The sequence below is a fragment of the Aptenodytes patagonicus genome, chromosome 18 (assembly GCF_965638725.1).
Source record: "Aptenodytes patagonicus chromosome 18, bAptPat1.pri.cur, whole genome shotgun sequence".
Taxonomy (NCBI): Eukaryota; Metazoa; Chordata; class Aves; order Sphenisciformes; family Spheniscidae; genus Aptenodytes; species Aptenodytes patagonicus.
In genome coordinates, this window is record NC_134966.1 from 3174214 (window position 1) to 3195499 (window position 21286).

General features: G+C 62.4%; 1 protein-coding gene across 1 annotated transcript in view; it reads right to left on the minus strand.

The window, feature by feature from the left end:
- NIBAN2 (niban apoptosis regulator 2) overlaps positions 1 to 21286 on the minus strand; it is a 32778-nt gene that overhangs the window by 4170 nt on the left and 7322 nt on the right. Inside the window, exons 2-10 of the mRNA XM_076355336.1 lie at positions 11628 to 11758; positions 8014 to 8142; positions 7788 to 7893; positions 6820 to 6987; positions 2730 to 2845; positions 2548 to 2652; positions 1320 to 1482; positions 683 to 870; positions 310 to 465 (exon numbers count right to left, since the gene is read on the minus strand). Of these exons, the coding sequence (XP_076211451.1) occupies positions 310 to 465; positions 683 to 870; positions 1320 to 1482; positions 2548 to 2652; positions 2730 to 2845; positions 6820 to 6987; positions 7788 to 7893; positions 8014 to 8142; positions 11628 to 11758 (1262 nt within the window). The remainder of the gene's footprint in view (positions 1 to 309; positions 466 to 682; positions 871 to 1319; positions 1483 to 2547; positions 2653 to 2729; positions 2846 to 6819; positions 6988 to 7787; positions 7894 to 8013; positions 8143 to 11627; positions 11759 to 21286) is intronic.

Genomic DNA, 21286 nt, shown 5'->3' on the forward strand with positions numbered 1-21286 from the left:
AGTGGCGAAGGGGCAGCTGTGCCGTGACGCCCAAGCCTGGGTGCTGAGTCCACGTTGTAAGGGTGCCCCACGCTGCTTCCCACCCGTGGGCTCCCTCCCTGCTTGCGCTCCAGACCAAAGGGGATGGCCAGATCCATCACACACCCTTAGCTGGGTGCCAACGACACGAAGGTCCCTGAGACGGGACAGACATCCTGGCCAAATCCCTGTCTGGGTTGGAGCAGCCTGGGTTCCGCGCTCTGCCTCCGCTCCCCAGCCCTCTGCGCTCAGCCCTGGGGGGAAACGGGAGGACCCCGGTCCCCATCCCACCTGTCTCATGTGGATCTGGGCCCTCTGCTTGAAGACTGACGTGCTGGAGACATCGAATCGCTGCTGAAGGCCCTCCAATTTCAGCTGGTCCATCTTCTCATAACACGACTGCATCTTGACGGGGTGGAAGGCCAGGTGGGAAAGCTTCTCCATGTACTGGGGATAAAGCCAAGCTCAGCAGGGCAGGACGGCCTTTCCGCGCACTCGGGGCTGGGACATGCCACCCCACACCAGGCACGGCAGCCTGCACCACCACACGGGCTTCATCTCCACATATTTTCTCAGCCCAGTGCCATCCGCACCAGGGACGCAGCAGGACTGGCCCTACCACCCCCAAGCCCACCGGCCAGCAAGAAGCATCGCCAGGTCTCACCTCCACCAGCTTCTCCAGGCCACCCTCGTTGACGATGTTCATGTTCATGTCCGTCACCTCCTTGAAGAACACCTCCCGCACCTCAGCAAAGCCCTGGCTTGTGGGGGTCATCAGGGCCTCCAGGATGGAGGAGATGTAGGGCTGGACGTGATTACGGACACAGACCTCCGCTTTGGGGAGGACAAATGCTGGGCAGAAAACAGGGGTAAGCATGGTGAGGCTCCTCCTCTGCCCTTCCAGCTCTGCAAATCAGGCCGTAAACCCTCCCTAGGAAGGGGGACCTGCCCCTCTCCCCAGACCCCTCCAGGAGAAGTCTCCCAGACTTGCAGGACAACGCAAGGGGTTCTTGCAAGGGGCCCTCAGGTCTGTATTGAACCTGTTCCTCCCCCACTGCCTTGATGGGGGGTCACTGCCCACCTTGTCCCCCACCTCCTGGGACAGTGCCAATGAGGACGTGCACCCTGGCCCCTGCCGCTGCTGGCATCTCCCCAAGGCTCCCCAGGCCGTGCCGGCAGGAGCCACACTGCACCCTAGGAACAGCCACACCTTGATGAAACAGTGGTGATGCCACACCAGGAGCCGGTCACGGACACAGCTACACACATCCATGTCCACGCATCTCCCCGCAGGGCTGTACCTCGGATCTTGCTGGCCAAGTGCTCCTTCGAAGTGATGATCTGGTCCATGTCCGTGCGGATGGTGCTCTCCATCTGGGGCCGCTCCTGTTCGCACTTGGCCATTGCTGCATCGTACTGGGCCTTGGTCTGCTCATAGACCATCCTATAGACGGCATCCGAGATCTGGCGAGAGAGAGATGGGACGGTCAGCTCCCCCCCACACCTCCTGCCGCCCCCACTAACCATCGCCTCCAGCACCAGACGCCTTCAGGACCTGCCGAGCCTTCGCCCATGCCCTGACCGGACCTCTCCTCGCAGCCTGGCAGTAGGTTTTCCACACCAGCTACCTCCCAGCTGGGTGAGATGAAGCCCCCGCGGTGGAGAAGCTGCTTTGAAGCGATGCCCAAGGGCCACAGAACTGAGCGCTGCCTCCATCAGCCAATGATGTGCCCTACGCAGGTCTGGGGATGCTGCAGGTCTGGGGATGCTGGATGTCCAGGGATACTGGTGGTCCAGGGATGCTGGCAGTCCAGGCAGGAGAGCCCCTGACCCTGTTTGAAACCTGTGCCCTGCCCCGTTCAACCTGCCTGGGGTCTCAGGAGCCAACCCCATGACCGGGATGGAGCCGCTCGCTGAGGCTTCACGCTCACTTTGCAGCCAAACGCCACGATTTCGGGGCCAGCAGGAGGCAGAGCCGTCGTCCCCCACCCCTCGGGTTTCCCAGCTTTGCAGCTAAGACCGCAGCTACTGAAAAAGCAGTGTTTGTGCATTTTTAGGCTGCTCCAGTGGCACATTATTAGCCTGGTGGTAATTATCTATCGGCTTTTAAGGTTTTAACAGGCAGTTTTGAAGAGCCCTCGGACTTTCGCAAGGGTTTGGGCTGGATTTAGCCTGTGCTGCTCTAAAAATGGCTCGCTAAATATAGCCAGGATAGGCTTCACTCCGGGGCTGGGCTTCCTCCTGTTTGCTTCCCTCACCCCAGGGACGAGGCAGCGCAGGCAGGGATGGGCAGGGCTGCTCGCAGAGGCACAACAAGGAGCTTTAAAAAGCTGCAGTGGAGAATAAGGACGGCTTCTTTGGCAGAGGCTGGGAGAGGGGGCGACGCGGGGGGTGGCGCTGGCTCTGACAGGCAGGAAAGCCGGTGGGCACCGAGCCTGGCAAGGAAGGGAGGTGGCAGCGCGGCCCCCAGAGCAGAGGCAGGGGGAGGGCAGGCGACGATGACCCCCCACGGCAGCCCCAGCCCCACACCTGGATCCAGGTCCGCTGGCGCTCCTGAGCCTTGCCCTTCAGCCGGGGGCCGATGGTGGTCCTCAGCTCGGGGAGCAGCTCCTCCATCACCAGGTTGCTCAGGACCTGCGAAGGCAGGAGGCTTTGGGGACCCTGCTCAGCCCGCACCCCCCCACCCCAGCGTGGGGGGCACAGGTCCTCACCTGGGTTTCGTTGCCGCACAGCATGTCCCAGGTGCCGTACTGCTCCTTTGACTGGCGGTACATGCGGACGGCGTCTGTGAAGGCTGGAGCCTCCACTTTGGAGTCCTCAGAGATCCCTGCAGGGACGGGGGGGGTGGGAACGAGTGAGCAGCCTGGCACAGGGTGCGAGGGGCAGCCCAGATGCTTGCAGCACCCCAGACCATCTTTGCAGGGGTCCCTCGCATCCCCCACACCCTCGGACCCACTCAAGGAGCCCAGGGCTCTCAGCGGGACCAGGGGATCCCATCCCAAGCCCCTGTCTCTAACTGGGCGGGGGGCAGCAGTCTCCCAGACACACCAGTGGCTGGGGGGCTCCTACTCTGTCCACAGACTGATCCCCTCTAGAGCCAGACCAAGGGCAGGGAGGCACCCAGGAGCAGGGGTTCGGCAGAAAGTGGGGGGGGGGCTGACCCCCCGATGGTGCCATGGGGACCCCGGGACTCAGCAAGCCCCAATGGTGCATGGGGACCCGGGGGCTCGGCGAGCCCCGACGGCATGGCAGGAGCAGAGGCTCAGCAGGATGGGGGGCTCGGTGAACCCTAATGGTGCACAGGGACGCAGGTCCTCAGCAAGCCCTGAAGGCATGTCAGGAGCAGCGGTGCAGCAGGACAGGGGGCTCAGCAAGCCCCCGTGGTGCACGGGGACCCAGAGGCTCGGTGAGGCCCAAAGGCACAGCAGTATGGGGGGGCTCAGTGACCCCCGATGCTGCATGGGGCCCAGCGAGCCCACCAGCACCGCAGGACAGGGCAGCTGGGGGAGGCTGGAGGAAGGGGGGCCCCTGCAGGGAGCAGCACAGCTCGGGAGGAAGAGGAAAGCGGCCGAGAGGCATCGGGGATGAGTCAGGGCCCCGTCCCCGAGCCAGCCCTGCGGGAGGCACGCTGGGCTCCGGCTGGTTCAGCTGCCCCTGAGATGTCACTGCCGTGAGTCACTGCAGCATGGCTCACGGGGCCACCGGCACGAGGGGGGCTCGGACATCACCCCCCACCCTCCCGCAGCACCCATCAGGAAGAGGGGCAGGGTGCTGGGAGCTCACGGCCACGTGCCAGGAGGAGGAGATGGGGGCAGCGGACAGGCAGGACAGCTTGGGAGCCTGCTGGCACATGTCCCACACATGTCCCTGCCTCGTCCCAGCCTCTCCAGGGTCTGGCTGCAGAGGCGCCTGCCAGCTGGAGAGAAACACTCCTGGGAGCGAACCCCCCCGGCACCCCAGCTCCCCTCCCCATGCCCGGACCTCTGGCAGGAGGGAGGCGGGATGGGACCGAGCCCAGGGTGGCTGGTGGTGGCTGTGCCCCGTGGCAAAGGGCCCCCTGGCAGAGCCACCCTGCTCCCAGAGAGCATCCCCGCAGCGATGACAGAGGAGGGTCACGGCACGTCCCTGGACCGCCCAGCAAGCCAGTGTCCTGGGGAGACGCAGCCAGGGGTGGTTTCTCCCTTCCCAGGAGGAACAGCCCGGGGTAGTGAGCGGATCTTTTCCAACGCACACAGATTTTTCTAAGATGATTACATTTAACTCCAAGCCTAAGCAGCTTTTCCTAAGGGGCAGCTTAATATACAGGGGAAAAAAAATGCTGAGAAAGTGCAGTCTGACCCTTTCTCAGTGCTTGGTGGGAGTGGGAGCCAGAGCAGGGCTGGGCTTTCAGGGGCCAGTGCTTCTCCATCCATGGCTCCTTGCAGCTCAGCATCACCTCTGGGGTGGGACAGCCTGGTACGGGCTCCAGTCCCCCACCAGAGCTGCTACATCCTCCAGACCATGCAGAGAGCGGGGCAGGATTCGCCCCCCGAGAAGCCACCTGGATCTGCCCCACCAGGGTCACTCATCCCTGGTTGAGCCCGGGGGGTACAGTGGGCTCCGGCTGCGGGGACCCGTCTCCAGCCCTGCACCCTGCCCAGGGACAAGCAAACAGGGCTGGTTGCAAGAAGCCACCGTGCCACTTCACAGGGCGAATTTAATGAGTTTGCTTCATTAATACGCAGCAAATTAAGCACTGATCTGAGCTCGCTCTGGAATGGGAAGCACCCGCTCAAGCCTGGACCCTGTCCCAGAAAGGCTCCCAGGGTGACGGTGCACCATGGGATGGGAGTACCCGACGACGGAGAGAGATGCTACACCTCGACTTTTTCAAAGTGCACCTCTCTCACAGCACAGGATAATCTCCTCTTGCCGGGGGAACGGTGCTGAAGAAGAAACGTGAGTTTGAAGCCGCTTTTTGCCCAAAACACAGCTGAACGGGGCAGCCTGCCCGCAATAAGGGGCAAAAGCCAGCAGGGTGGGTGCTGCTCCAGCCCCTTATGTCACCATGCAGAGCAAGGGGCCATCTCAGAGCAGCCAAGGGCACCCAGGCTCCGGGGAAACCAGGCTGGACACCTCCTGCCTGAGGAACGATGTTGCACGTCCCTGATCCTTACAGAAGTGCTGGTGTTACAAAAATACAGTCTGAAAAAGGGAGGTGAAAATTCCCACACTAATCACAACCGGAGGCAGAAACAGAGCCTCTAATTTGGGGGGGGGGGGAATTGCTCGACAACAACAAAAGGGCTTTCATGGGATTTGAAACAGTATCTCGGACCTCACAGGAGCAGCGAGGGGCAGAAACGGAGCTCGGGAGGGAAGAACCGTCTCGCAGAGAAACCCGGGCTGCAGAAATGAAGAAACCCACCAGCGCTGAGCCTTCCCTGGGCCGCTGCCCACCCCTGAAAGTTTTTTTCATCACATGCTGAGGAGGAGGAGAGGGGGGAGAGGATTTAATGGCACAAGCCGGCTGGCAGTGGGGATGGCGGAGGGGCTCACATCTCTCCTCTCTCCCACAGCAGCACCCAGCAGCCGGGGAGGGGAATTAAAGACAAATAAATTAATAAATTGGCTCTTTGTTAGTATGAGAGGTTGATTCTCCTTTTACTAGGAGCTGGTTTTGCTCGCAGTGCTCTGGCTTTGTGTGTCCAGCCAGCAAGCAGAGGGGCTCCTGGGGTGCTGAACTGCATGCAGCAATGATGCTCCAGCAGCATCCCGGGGGGATGAGCGGCTGAGGGGGGGTCACTGCACCCAGCCCCCCCACCCCCCAAGGAGCCCAGGCCCCGGGTGGGGTGCAGGGACATGCTCATCCCGATGAGCTCGGACGGCCTCAGCTCACCAACAGCACATGGATGTGTTTTGCAGCGAGGAGCACCAAAAGGAAAGGAAAGAGCAAAGCTTTCAGATTTAATCTAACATGGGAGGATGGAAACCCCAACTGAAACCCAGGCTCCGGATCCGACCCCATTTCTCTGCTCCCTAAACAGCAGCTCTGGCAAAATCGGGGCTACACACAGCTCCCAGGAGTGAAAGAAACACTAAAAAAATAGGCAGCATCGCTCTTTGCCCACTAAAAGACCCGATTTTGAGCAGATTTCAGCACTGGCACCTCCTTCCCCAGGAAACTTCTCGCCATCCAAGGCACCGCCGAGACCTGGGTCTCAGCCCAGGAGCACACAGGCCACAGCCAAGCAGGAAAATCGTGTTTTCCTGCCAGAGTATCGTTGACGTGGGAGGCAGGTCCTGCCTCCGCCCCGGTCCCTCGCAGCCCCACACCCCCTCTGCCCGCAGCCCCGGCTGCCCTTGCTCGCCGGAGCCCGGGCGGTGCCGGCGGGGCGGGGAGCAGGACGGTGGGGCTGGGAGTTTTGATGACTTTAATTACTGAATATTTTCTGCCTCGCAGTGGAAAATAGGCATCAGGGCGTCTCTTGAGCCAGGCTCTGTGCTGGCTCCTGCAAATGCTGCCTGCCCTGGTGCAGCCATCGTGCTCCTTATGGGCAGTGGGATGAAGCCAAGCACAGGGATGCACCAGGCGGCCGGATCCTTCCCACTCCCCACCCTTGCTTGGGGAGAAGATGAGATGCTCAATGATGCTCAGCAACTCCCAGCCAATTCCTCCTCTTGACCCCCCCAAATCATCCCCTTTGGCCCAAAACCCAACCCAACCACCGCAGGGTCCCCAACACCCTCTCCGGAGCAGGAGGATGACGCTCTCCCCACCCGGGAGCCCCCGTGTCCCGTCCCGCCCCCAGCATCGCTCACCGTTGTTGCAGTGTCGCACGCAGTCCTGGAAAACCGCCCGCCACTTCTCCTGCTCTTTGCCCGTCATCACGCAGAAGTAATAGTGCCGGGCGTAGGGGTGCCAGAGGATGAGGGGGAAATCCGTGGGGCACTTCAGGATGGGGGAATGCCCCGATTTAGGCGTCACGCCTGCAGGGGGGGAAGGATGCTTTGAGGAGGGGATGGGGCAGGACAGGGATGGGGATGCTGCAGGGTCAGGTGCGTCCATCTCCCCCAGCAATTGGGGCTAGGGGTGCAGCAGGGGCACACGAGACCCCTCAGCTCCTTCCCAGTGCCTTTGCTGTGAGTTCTACCAAAAACATGGGGCAAAAAAAGCGCAAAGAGCCTCGCTCTTCCAAAAAGGAAATCAGAAGTGAAAACTGAAAAAAAAAAAATTAAAATAAACTCCTCCCCAGAGCTGCCGGCCTGACCCCGCTGCCGTTGTGCCCGTGCCCCAAACCAGCAAAGGGGCTCGCTGCCCTACGCGAGCTGTTTCTGCAGCTCCTGCCCCGCTCCCTGGGGGCTGCCCTGGCCTTTAGGGACCCAGGGCAGGAGGACAGTGAGTGGGGTGGTGGCCGGTCCTCCTGGGAGTCTGGGTGGAGGAGCAGGTGCTGCTGCCTTCGCCCAGGGCTCCCTGGGAAAGGGAGGCAGGAGCAGCTCGGGGCAGCTCTCACGGAGCCGCAGACACATTTTCCTTCCTTCCCCGGCAGCTGCAGCGGGACCCGAGCAGCAGACACCTCACACCGCACCCTACACCCCACAGGGGGAACGGGGCTGTTCTCCTTCCCTACAGCCCCACACCCCGAAACCACCCCTTCCCAAAGGTCCCTAGGGATGCCCACGCCCTGAAAACACCCTTTCCCAAAGGTCCCCAAGGGATGCCCAGCAGAACGGGGGCGCAGGGGACCCCGAGCATCTCTCCTCGCCCCGCAGCCACCAAGACCACTCACCAGGCAGGCTGCTGTTCACCAGCTCCAGGTACTGGTCCACGGAGGTGAGGATCTTGTAGCCAGCGCTGTTGACCAGTACGCGGGGCGGCAGGTCCCGCTCATAGGCCTGAGCAGAAAAAGATGGTCATGGATGACAGGCAGCACGGCCACGCCACCGCAGCAATGGGGTGTCCCCCTTTGAAGCTGTGCCCACCAGAGATGGGTGAAAAAGGGTGATGCCCCTCACCAGTTTGTTCTCGTAGAGGACCAAGCCGTAGTTGTGCGGGACCACAGAGAAGCGGTTCCTCCACTTCTTGTTCTCCTCGATGTACTGGAAAAGGTTGCCCGAGTAGATGACGTGGTCCTCCAGTGGGACCTGCGGGGAGGAGACACGCGGTGGGTGGCACAGGGGGGCAGGGAGGGGGCCCCTGGGTACCCCTCCATCCCGTGGTCACGGCCTGGCTCGGGGAGCTCAGCAAGGTCCGTTCGTGGTGGTTTGGGTGGGATTTTCTGCAGTAGGGCTATGCTGAGGGTCTCCAATTTCACCACTGGATTATCTCCTATAGCATTGCAAATTTTGGTGCCTGAAGGGGTGCATCTGGGTGACAACCTGGGGGTTTCCACATGCACAGCCCTAGAAGACCTCAGAGGGGCTGCTCACATGGCAGTCGCACGTGGTGGTGTTCACCATTGCGGTGGTCACACCTCTGTCCCCGGCATCTCCTCCCTGGGAGACACACAAAGCTCAGCTGAGTGACCTGAGCTCTCTTGGCCGAGCAGCAGGTTGGAGCAGGGCCCTCCAGCAGCTCTTCCCAACCCCAGCTATTGCGATTTCCGTGGCTTGGGGCAGGCAGGAGCACGCGTGGTACTGCTTGGTAGTGGCCATCAACCAGAAGGCCCTGCCAGGGTACGGGTCAGAGGCAAGCTGCAGATGGCAAGAACCAAAGTCCTGCCCTAGCATGGTCTCCAGATGGGAAAAGCAAGAAGCCACCCTGTAGAGCCCAGCACCAGACGATGCTTAAATGCTCTGGACTTCATGGAGGACCACCGACAGGAACAGGCTGAGGACATCCCACGCCCCCGAGCCCACCCCGGCTGAGCAGCCCCTCACCAGCTCTCCACCGCCTTTTGGCCCGCACGCCGGCAGCATTTACGCCATCCCAAACACAGGCTGGCTGAGTGAGCCAAGAATTTGTCCCAAGAATTTTTATGATCCCAGGAACATAAACAAGAGCCGAGAGCTCTCATGAGGGCGGGAGCGTGCGGCGGCCGCCTCTCCTGCCGTGGCCACCCACCATCCACCACAGTGGCTGTCAGGAGGGACCAGCCAGGGCTTGGGTCCCACCATGCACCCAGCAGCAGGACCTTTCCCTCTCCTCTCCCTGCTCTGTCCATCTCCTGGTTCACAGGCACCCCATTGCTTTCCCCAAGCCCCCCACCACTCCCCAACCCCACACGCCCTTGGGCGGTAGGGAGGTCTGAGAGCAGCTTGGCTCAGCAAACAGGCTGACAGCACCTCGCTGCTCCCTACTGCTTTCCAAAGCCCTTGGAAGGGGGAGAAGAAAGCGGAAAGCAGGCCCTGCAGGGCCGGGGGATGGCGGGGGCAATGAGAGCCCAAACCCCAAGGCCACCAGCGGGGATGGGGACAGAAAGGTGGTGCCAGCTCTGGGAGTCCCCATCGGCATCTCACCGGGGTGGCTCATCCAAGGAGAATCAGGCCATGTAAACCAGCTTCAAAACCACTGCCCAAGGCAGACGAAGCCGCACGGACCGGCTGCTAATGAAAAAAAACCTGGACCGAGCCCTGATGTGAGTCCAGGGGACCCTCGGATGGGGAATGGCTGCTCACAGCCACCAGCATCCCGGGAGCCCCGTCCCTATGGCGCAGCCGTCCCCTCCTCGCACACCCTCCTCACCTCGGGCAGGCACCGAGGCGGCACCACCCCACCCCGGCAAATATTTGGGACAGGCAGGTATGCGCCAAATTGCTAGGCTGGGCGGGGAGGAGGCCGGGGAGCACAATGCCTGCATCCCTGCCGCGGGGACAGGGAGCAATGGGGAGCGAGACCTGGGTCTGGATACGTCAGCTTTGGGGCTCGTCCGGGAGAGGCAGGAGGGGGTGTTACGAGAAGAGAGGATGCTCGGGGACTGGTTTTCAGGGGCACGTGAGGATGTCGGACCAAGGCCACGATGTGCGCTGTCCCCACTGCTGGCTGGGGACGCTTGGGCTGCTGGAGAGACCAAAGGCAGAAACATTTATTCCTTGTTCTCATCGCTGCTGCTTCTGGCTGGCATTTCAGGTGACTGAGCCACAATTCAGACCACAGCCTAGCTGTCCCCCTTTGCCCAGGAGGGCCTCCAGCCCCCGGTATCACTGCGGGAGCTGCCTCTGAGCACCACATCCCCACAGAGATGGCAAAAAATAAGGTAAAAAATAAATTAAATTAAAAAAAAACAAACGCCAGATTCCAGCTGGACCTGCCCCAGGACAGGGAGGATGCTATCCTGCATCTTCTTGACATCCACAACTTTTTTTGGCATATTTGGGGAGCGCAAAGCCCAGCTGGAGGAGATGCTCTCCCCAGCTCCTTGCAGAGCCACCCCACGGACACACAGGTCCCCGCGGTGTTTGGAGCCCTGCTACATCCCGGCCTGAGGCTCTGCCTGTGCCCTGGCAGAGGATGGGCAGCAGACGGGACATCGCGCAAGAGGAATGTGCTATTTATATACTGGTGTTTTAAAAGACTTGCACGGAGTCCCTGACCTCCCTGCCTCGCCGCCATTCCTCAGACATTCCTGGGCTGCTTGCTGGAGCTTTTTAATGAAGCAACCAACCTTGGGAGGGAGGTACCCCCCAGGGGGCTGATGGCATCTGCCAAATTGCGAAGAACCCAAGGGACGCCTTGCCAAGGATGCCGGGCACCCGGCTCCTGCCCAGGAGCCTCCACGCCTTTATTTTGCTCAACAGACCCAGCACCCAGGCAGCTTTCAGAGGAGATGGGGCACGTCCAGGTGCCTGGGCAAGGTGTAACCTTCGTGAGTGAGCCAGAAGGACAGCCGCTGTGAGCACCCAGGGCTCAAGTCTGATCTCATGAATGCAATCTCTAGATTTCTTTAAAAAGCCTCAGACAAAAGCAGAAGCCCGTCCCCATGTGCAATTACATCTTCTCTTGCTTTCAAGGAGCACCCATAGGTCAGCGGCTCCACCGACCCGGCCAGGGAGGAACCCCAAACCCTGTCTGCCGGCGAGAAGCCCCGGCTGACATGCATCTGCCTTTGGAGGTGGGAGGGGAGGGCAGGATCCGTCGCCGGGTGCCAGAGCCTCAAGCAACAAGGAGGGATGCTTGGAGACCTTTTGCCAGGCAGGAGACACGTGGCTGCTGGAGATCAGACTCAGAGCCACCTCCTCTTCCCCCATGGGGTCAGGGACACCTGCCAGGGGTTTCCTACCCCTCCCTGGGCTTTTTGCCTGGGCTGGAGCATTGCTCGCACCCGGGAGCGGGAGGACAACAGCCTGGCATGTCCTGCTCGGGGCTTCACTGGTCCCACGAGCTCCTGCCAGCCCTGGCATCAAGCACAGGCATCCACAGGGGCTGCAGCCAAAAGCCAGCCTTGCTCCTGCTCGTTGCATGGGTTGGGAAAGAAAACCGTCCCAGGGAGCCCCACGTGCCGCACGGATGGTGCACAGTGCCAGGGGATGGACTGGACCAGTGGCATGGGGGCTACATTGCACCCCGGCAGGGTGGAACGGGGAGAGGGGATGTGCCCGGGCTTTGGGGAGGACATCGGTCCGTGCTCACTGGGCACAGGGATGGAGCTCCCCGCCGGCTCCAGGCTCCTCACGCGGAGCCGGACTCTTACCTTGCGGTGGAGCAGCTGGGCCTGTGGCCCTCCATTGCCTTCGATCTCATAGCGGACGCTGTTGAAGAGAGCTACGCCGTACTGCTCCTTGTAGCACCGGCAAAACTCCCCCAGCACCTTCCCCGTCTTCTCTGCAATGGGAGAGCACAGCCGCGTTAGGCAGGGGCTGGATTCAGGGGTCTCCTTGCTGCAGACCCCCCAACACCCCGCTCGGACACCTTCCCCCACCCTCCCCACCCACCCAACACCTCCAGCTTGCTGGAGCAGGCTTCGGTGTGGGGGCCACAGCTGAGCATGCTGCCCTCTGCCCTCCCCATCCAGTCCAGGGACTAATTTGGGGTCAGGATGATCTCTTTTTTTGGCCTTTCACGTTAATGCCATGGATTCCTCTCCCCAGCAGGAAATTCCTGACATTAAGCTGATTCCGGTGATGCTGACGGCTTCCCGCGCCTTGTGCGGCTCCCCGGCCCCGCTCTGACTGGCTCGACCGGCTGAGATTGGGGGGCAACCCCCCAATTCCCCAGCCCCAAGCATCACTCACACCCACCCGACCCCGCTGTGCCTCCATAAGGGCCATCCTACAGAGTGGCTGGGCGGCTCCAGGCTCTGCAGCCGGCGATGCTCGGGGCCATGCATGCAGCAGGGAGATTCGAAGGGGAAGGGACAGCCCGGCCCCCATCACGCTCCCCATGTCATCCCCCCTCTGCAAGGTCAGGACCCACCACCAGGACCCCCGCCTCCAGACCAGGGTGAGACCGAGATGCTGGGAGAGCTTGAGCTGCCAGGTGCCCCCCTGCACCCCCCACGGGAAGAGATCCTCTCCATCCCACAGGCAGTCCCGAGGCAGCGCCCTTCCCCGGCAGCCCCCCACCCCTCGATGCACGGTGGGGGGGACACTGCAAACCCACCCCCCAGCAGCAGGGACGGTGCTTTCCCAGCCCCAGGGTGGCAGGCACGGGAATCCCTTGCTCCTCCTAGGGCACCAGCCACAGCGGGGGAGCGGGGCTGTCACCCCAACTTTTGCCAGCACCCCTGCCCCATGTGCACCCTGCCCCATGTGCACCCTGCCCCATGCAGCAAACCCTGCCCCACGCAGCACCCTGCCCAATGCAGCACCCTCCCCACGTACACCCTGCCCCATGGAGCAACCCCTGCCCCATGCAGCACCCTCCCCATGCAGCACCCTGCCCTCTCCCCTCCCCACCCCAGCTCCAGACCCCACAAGGGTCTGTGAGACAGACCCCCCCCCCACCAAAAACCCCATCACAAAGCATCACAGGTCTGGGGAGACAGCTTCCCTAGAGCTGCCTTTGGCACACGGGGCCTCTACTTTGAATTTTGCTCTCAACTTTGCCCCAGAGCCTGTGAAAAGGAAAGAATTTGAGTCGCCTCCAACTATTTCTGGCGGCTCAGCCTCTGCCAGAGCGCTGGTGATGGGCGCAGGGAGGAACGATGCTGGCTATGCATCCCCAGTGCAGGAGCCAGCACGATGCTGGGGGCATGAACCCAGACAAAACAGACCCTCGTGCCAGACCCAGCACAGCTCGGCGGGAGCGAAAATCTCCAGCAGCGGCCGCCCCGGAGCCACGCTCGCAGCCAAGCCAGCCCGAAGGAGCAGCTTGCTCCAGGGTGCTGCAAATACCTGTGGGATGAGCAGCTCCAGAGGAAAATGCTGTCCGAGGACAGCAGCTGGGGGCAGATGCTCATCCCCGAGGAGATGCTGGCACTGCCAGCACCGCGACGGGAGCCAACACGGCGGGCCAGCACCTTGCTGTGCCGCGGCTGAAAATCCCTTTAAATTTAAGCAACCTTTTTCGTGGCAAAGAACGAGACGCCTGCTCGTCCCAGCAGAGAAATTCCTCACCCCCGATTTTGGCATTTTCTCCTGGAAAAGAAAGAGCTCGCAGTCACGCCGCGCTTGCATCCGCACTGCACCCCTGTTGCAACTCCCGTCTACAAAACTATGATTTTGGCCGGGGCTCTGGGCAGCGATGCTGACAGCTGAGATTTAAAAGGACATTTTGAGGTTTCATTTCCTTTCAGTTCATGGGAAAAAAAGAGCCCCCGGTCCCCGGGCAGGCGAGACGGCTTAGTCACTCATTCTTCCCTGATTAACGACGGGGCCAATTAGGAGGTTTTAAGTAAATGGAAAAGCAAAAGTCGATTACTTGCAGGCATTGAAACAAAAGATTTGCAGTCAAATATCCAAGGTGACTAAATCTCCCCCAGCTCAGCAAGCCCCTCCAGGGTGCAGAGGGGATGCTGGGGGGCCACTGACGCTCCCTGCCCTGTGCCCCTGGCTGCCCTGCCAGCCACCACGCTCAGCCCCAGGGAAGCGAGAGGGGCAGGGACCTGTGGGGGGTCAGGAGGAGGTGGCCAGCGGCGTGGCGAGGAAGTGACACAAGGTGACACCGGATTTGGCAAGATGTGGACTGCTAGCGGTGGTACAGCCGGGCTTTGCTTGAGAGCAGAGGATGGGAAGCCCACGCTGATGATGCCAGTGGGTGCCCGGACCCCATCACACCCGTAGCAACCTGCGTGGGGCTCACGTGTCCCACATGGGAACTGGCTAAGCCACCCACTGGCTCCTTCACCAGGCTGAACAAAACCTCCCGGCAGTGCTGGGGGCTACAGAGAGCATCCCCCTCCCTGGCTGCACGACCAAGGCCACCCGTGAGCAGCCGTCCCTCTACGAGCCGCTTCGGCTGCACGTCCAGCCAAGAGCTGGAAGGGTTTGGGGACAGGTGGCAGTCCAGGGAGCTGTGTCCCCTGCCTCCTCCCGGCCCCTTGCCCGAGCTCACCCCCCGGCTGTGGCAGGGCGAGGGAGGGATGGGGCCCAGCTGGCCGCCACCCAGCCACTGCTCCATCCTGGGTGCGGGTTCAGTCACCCACAGCAAAGTGCTCCGGGTGCACATGCAGGGACCTCCCAGGGTGGTGCTGGGTGTCCCCAGGCACCTGCAGACAGTGCTTTCCCAAGCCTGGTGTTTGCTCTGGGACCGCTGAGCTCCCGGCACCGACACCCTCCCGCTGCTCCGGGTGCCACCACCCTGGTCCCCGCCACAACGAGCCATGCAGAGGCACCGGTTCCCGAGCAGCCGGGGTTGCTGGGCCAGTGCAGGCTCCAGCACATCTCTCTTGTTCCTGGCAAGGCAGGGCAGGGGGAAGCCACCAGCTTTGTGGTCGCAGAGGGGTGCCAATGGCACCCACCGATGCCTGGCTCAGCAGGAGCCCCAGCGCCGGCACCTCTGATCACAGACTTCATCTGTTCCTCGGCCTCCGGGTTCCCCTCCTTCCCTCCCCAGCCATCGCCATGACTAAGCCGCACGTGGCAGCTGCAGGAGGAGATAAAGAGGCTCTGCAGCAGCCAGCTTTACATGGGGAGGGCAGAGAAAGGGCTCTGGGCATCCCAGCCGCCGGGCAAACCCCCAAGGCCAGGCTGGATGCGGGGCTGGGTGAGACGCAGGGAGCAAGGAGTAGGGTCCAGCTATGCCACATCATCTCCGCATCCCCAGCCATGCTCCAACCCTCCCTGCCAGGTCCCCAGGGACCCACACACCCTCCCCATCACCCACCCAAGCCAGCACCGCCACCGTGGCCACAGCAGGGCAAGCAGCTCCCGCAAGGACACCCTGGCAGGGGGACGAAACAGGCAGCACGGGTTTGCCCTTGTCCCAGATGACATCTGAGGACCGCGGAGCCCGAGGCTCGTCTGGGCAAAACCGGCCGGGAGAGGCAGCTCCTGCTCCTGCCCCCCCCCCCCCGACCGGTCCTGCCACCACAGCCGTCACCGAGCCCAAAGCAGCGCCAGCACAACAGCATGGGCCAGACGGGAAGGCAACAGCCCCAGAGCAGCCGGTGCCACCGGCGATGCGGGTTGAACCCCCAAAGGCATGTGCAGCCCTCACATATTGAGAGGTCATGGCCCAGCCAGAGCAGCCCCGGTCCACTTTTAGTCCCTTTGAACCAGGGCAGGAGGTGGATCTCACCCTCAGAAGGACTCCAAAAGCTGCGGCAAACTGCCCAAGCTGGTCCAGTAGCCTGGACTGGCTGCGTCCTGCCCTTGGAAGCATCTCCAGCACCAGCAGCAGCCCCACACATGCACAGACCAAGGCAGAAGCCAGCTCTTACCCTGACCTCCCATATGACCAGGGCCAGCCCCAGCTCCGGCACCTCTTAGAGCAAAGCCAAGGGGAAAAAATGACCATGAGCTCCAGGTCTAGCCCAGAGACCTTATCACCCGGAGAACAGCATGGACAGCTTGACCGTATCCTTCCCTCCAGCTGCCTGTATTTGCTGCCTGCGGTTTGTTTCACCGCGGTGGGGAGACCGGGGCTCCAGAAACACCATCCTGGCAGCCCCTGGCTCACAGAGAGCCCTGCCAGCACGAGTGCGTGGCCAGAGCTCGTTTTCCTCATTACCCTCGAAATCATGTGAAAATGAGAGTGATGCTTTAAATAGCCCAGGCCGTGGCCGACAGAGTCAGCAGACCTGGCAGCGGGGAGGTCAGATCCTGCACAGGTTTTGCTGCAAAGTTTGCTCGGCCCCCACCCAACAGCAGTGCCCTTCTTGCTCGCCGTCCTCTCGACACATCCATGACCTATGGAGGTATCTGCAGGATCAGGGCTGCCGCAGCATCACAGCACGTCCTAGGTGGGACAGAGCCTGGCAGGGACAGGGACGTGGTTCAGCCCAGGTGGCTCCCCAGGGCTGGGGACCAACTCGGCCTCCCCCAGCACTGGGCTGAGCGGCACGCCACCGGGCAGGCTCCGTCGGGGATGCTTGGCAAAGCTGCTCTTCAGACGAGCATCCCCCTGTACCCCTTCAAAGATACCCGATAAGCTGAGGTTGGGGACGTTCTTCCCCCTTTCCTGACTTGCCAGGATCTTGGGTAAGCAGAGGGTGCACTGCTCCTCTGCACCCCAAACAGCCTTCACCCCTCCCGCGCCCGGCAGAAGTCAGGCCAAGGTCCTGGAAGCTGTGCCTTTGGGGACGCAGAGCTGCCTCCTGCTCCCCGGCTGCCCCCGGGCTGGCCTGGCTGGCCCCCGGGGCATGGCCACCATGCTCGTGGCCACCACGCTCATGGCCCCCCAAGGGACAAGGAGCGGGTCCCCGGGGCGGCACCGCTGCAAGCATGCATGGCCGGGGGGAGCACCCCGGCTGCACCCGGAGGACGGGGCTCTCTGAAACGCACCCCACGGGGCAGTGCGGGTACAGCGGGCACTGAGTGCTCTGCAGCTGAGGTGCTCGTGCCCAAAGCAGCACACGTACCCATGCACACCCCTGCACACACCCATGCACAAACATGCACACACGCCTGCACACACACATGCACAAATATGCACGCACACACGCGCACCCATGCACACCCACGCACACCCACGCGCACGCATGCCCACACATGCCCACGCACACCCGTGCACACACACGCATGCACCCCCCCAGGGAGGCTGGAGGCCAGAGTCTGACAAATCCGAGCAGGAACAGTCATCCGCAACCTCCCTTCAGCCCACATCCCGTTTTGCAAGCCCAAAGCCCCACGTCCCTCACGCCAGACACACCCTCCAGAGATCATGTCATCCCTCTGCTCCTACTTAAATATATTCGGGGGGGGGGTGAGGGTGCCTTTGAAATCCCAACCTTCCCCAGGAGCCCCGCTGGGAGCCCCCCTGCGTTTATGTAGCCGAGATGAGTGGGAGCAGGAGCAGCAGCTGGGAGCAAGCCCTTGTGGGATGCCGCAGGGATGCCTCACCAGAGGCAGGGAATTTTTCCCCGGTCCAGAAAAAAATAAGAAAAAAAAAAAGGACAAAAAAGCTCATTGAAGCAGAACCCCTGGGCTGGCTGAGCCATGGCCCCCGCACTCGTGACGAAACCTTGCCTGGCTCATTTCCCCCGGCCCCCACGGGACAGCCTGACTCAGTGGGGCCGCAGGAAAGACCCAGCTCCCCCTGCCTCCACGTAGGCATCCCCGTGTCCCCTCGCCGCCGCCGGCACAGCAAGGGGGTGATGGCACGGGGATGTGTTTGCAGAGAAATAGAGGAGTGGACACCCGGGAGGGCTGTGCCATCACATCCCTTTGCTGGGTGTCCCTACCCCGGTGAAGGTCCCTCTGTGCCATGGTGGTGATGGCCCATGCCGTGGTGGCAACGGCCCATAGGACATCTCGCTGGCAAGGGGACCCGCGAGCAGCATGTGCTGGCCCGGCCAGACTTGCCAAGGCTGCCGGGGAAGGAGTTAATCACTAATTTAGCCAGTAAATGGTTAGCGAGCGGGGGCGGGTTGCTGGGGACAGCGCAGGCTCCCAGCAACCCCAGAGTGGGTGGCACTGACAGGGACATCCACGGGCTGGCATGCAGTGCTGCCAGCCCAGCCAGCTCGCACCTCGGGGAGGCAAGAATGGAGGGAAGCTGATTTCCACCCAGATACAGGCAGCAAAACTCAAAAGGGCCTCTCCTCGCCCGGCCGCCGGCTCCCGGGCACAGAGGGGTGCCGGTGCAAGGTGGCAGGGCACTGCTCACCGGGACGGCCCTGCGGCATCCCCGGCTGTCCCTGGCGTGCAGGGGAGCGGCCGCCTGGCCGACGGTTCCCATGCCCGGCGTGCGAGGGGGTTAGTGGAGCCGCCGGCATCCTGCCTGCACCCGGCCGGCGGGAGGGGAGCCGGGGAGGACGGGCAGCACCGCGACGCACACGCTGCCCAGAAAGTCACCCAAGCACCGGCTTTCCCACACTGACCCCCTGTCTCCGCCCTGCCCCTCGCGTCCTGTCTTAGGCTGCTCCGGTTCTTCCCGGCAGCCCAGGAGGACAACGGGGGTCTTTCAGCAAGAGAATTGGGGACAAGGCCACCACGGCAGGGAGGTTGATGCCACCGGCTGGACGAAGGGTGCCCAGGTCACCCCTCGCAGCGGGGCTGCTCCAGCAATCCCATACCGCTGCCTGGTCTAAATGCACCCGGAGGGGTTGCTTGCTGCCCCTCGGCCACCCTTGCATGCCCCAAATCCTGGCACCCACACTCACCAGGGGTGCACAGCATGCCAGGGATGGGGTGCACAATGCAGCAGGAACAGGGTGCACAGCATGGCGAGGATGGGGTGCACACATGGATGGGGTGCACAGCACACTGAGGATGGGGTGCACAGCATGCCAGGGATGGGGTGCTGAGCCAGACCTCAAACCAGCAGCACCCTACAAGCCCTGAGCACCACCTGCAGCTACTGAGCTGGGGAGGGGTGGGCTGGGAGTGACCCATGGACACAGTGCCCCGCTGCTGTGCCATCCACCCTGCCCACCGGCTCACCCTGCCACAGTGCTGGGCCTGGCTCAGCGCAGGCTCGTCCCTACGAGATTTTAGGAAAGGCAGCGTGACAGGACACGTGATGGCTCTGGGCAGGCTGAGCATCACAGCAACGCAGCGACAACCAGCAGAAGGGACAGTGCAAGAGGTGCCACTGTCGACAGGGCACTGAGAAGAGCCGAGAGCCGCTGCATCTCCCTGCAGGGAGCCGGGCAAGCATCCCGCAGCACCGAGGGGTGCACCCGAAGGGTTAAGCCCCAGCTGGCAGTTTAGGGTTTCAGGAATTTGAATCTGAGTTCATTTCCACCCAGAAAACACAAACTCCTTCACATGGGCCTGACTCAGCCCAGCTGAGCATCCCCTGAGCATCGCCCTGGGAGGGGGGTTTCCAGCGCGGGCTCCCAGGGCGATGCTGGAGCTGGGGGGGTCGGGCACTGGCTCCCCACCCGGGAGGACACGGTGGCAGAAAAGGGGCTGAAGGAGGGTTTGTTCCTCATAAAAGCAAAACCTGGGGGCTGACCCGGTAGCACTTCATGTTTTCCCCTCTCATACGGACCAGCAGAGACTGAAACAGGGAAAAACAAATTGGGGGGGGGGGAGAGCAAAGACTGGGGACAGTTTCCCCTCTCACCTCCCTGCACCCAAAGGCACCCTTCACACAAACCCACCCAAAACCAGCCCGGGTGTTTCTGCTCCAGGCTGCTATTGGGATTTAGACTGAGCTTATCTGGAACAAAGTGGGAGCAGAGGCTGCTCCCGGTGCCTGCCCCGGCTCTTTGTGCACTCCTCTGATGCCTGCGCCCAGGGCACAGCTCGGCACCGGGGGACCCGGCAGGACAGGGATCACCGTCTGGCTCCAGCACTGCTCCAAACTCCATCGGGAATATTTTCAGCTACAAATCCGCCTAGAAGCACGGTCCGGGTGGAAAGGGGACGCATCCTGCCGCCCCCTCGGCAGCAGTCCCGTGCGGCTCCGCGGCCGGCAGTGCTGGGGATGAGCCAAGCGACCGGCTGCCCTCTGACTCACGCCATTGCAGGGAAGGGTGGGCAGGACAGGGGCTGAGTGGCAGGAAGGGATGAGGCAGCGGAGCCTCGGAGGAGAAACCAGATGGGCCCAGGCCTGAACCAGTTCATCCTCTCTCGCCCTGCCTTTGCCGCGCAGGGCTCTGCCCCCGGATGAGTCAGAAGCGCCCATAGTGCCAGCTCGGGGCTGGGGCACCCATCGGGGACATTGCTCTCTGCTTCGCCGCCTGCAAGGTGCACCCTTCACCAGCACCCAACACCCTGCGGCATCCCCCATCCCGACTGCTGGGGATGTCCCCGGAGGTGCTGCCGGGGGGGTCTGTCCCCACCGTGGCAGCACCCACCCTGTCTCCCAGCACCGCGCCCAGCTGCGGCGGTTGCACAATGCCGCTCCCCTCCCAGCCCAGAGCAAACAAACCTGCCGAAGCAGAGCCGTGCCCAGCGCGGCCGCAGGAGGATCTAAAGCAGACCACGAAATGCACGGGGCCGAAAACGAAGCAGCACATTCAGCAGCGGCTCCTCAACCTAGGAACAGCCGAAAAACCCCGACAGCGCTCTCGACCGCGCTTCGGACACCCTTCACCCGCTGCTCTTGCTCCCCAATCCCAACCACGAAGCCAGACTCAGCCCCCTGCCTGAGCCCCGCTCTCACAGCTCAGGGCCGCATCCAGCCCAGCAGGCGAGGGATTAGTGTCCGGCTACGTGCTGGCGGGTGTTTTCCCGAGGCATGGATGCCGGTCTCCCGCTGCTCCCCGGGAACAAGGCTGCTGCGGGGCTGCGTGCGAGGAATGTGCATGTGAATAACAAACAGCACTCAGGGCCTTTGAACATCTCCCGAGAAGCTGGTCAGGGCTGGACTGAGCCCAGGCACTGGGCGGCACGAGATGTCTGCCCTGAACCTCCCTGCCCAAACAGCCTCTGAGGGGTGGGGGCAGGAGGAGATTCCCCCCTGCCCACCCAACCCTGCCTGATCCAGGCAAGACCCTCCTGCCTCGTCCCTTCCCCTTTGAGCAGCCTTGCCTTTTGGAGTGATGCTCCAAAGCCACGGGGCACAGGTGCCCACAGAGGCACCCCAGCTGGGCTAAACCCACCCAAGCCCAAAGTGTCACCTGCCCAGAGGGCACAGGGACCAGGTTCAAGCCCACCAGAAGAGGTGATCGCACTCGCAGGATAGTCCAGATACATCCCACAGGCAGGGAGGTGGCTGTGGGGAGATGAAGCATCCCCATGGAGCAGCTCTGCTCAAGCTGGGTACCATCCCCCAAACTCTGTGCTGGACCAGGACCCGCTGCCCTCATCCTGGCTGCGGTCACATCACCCCACATGTCCCTTGTCCCCCGGGGTCCCA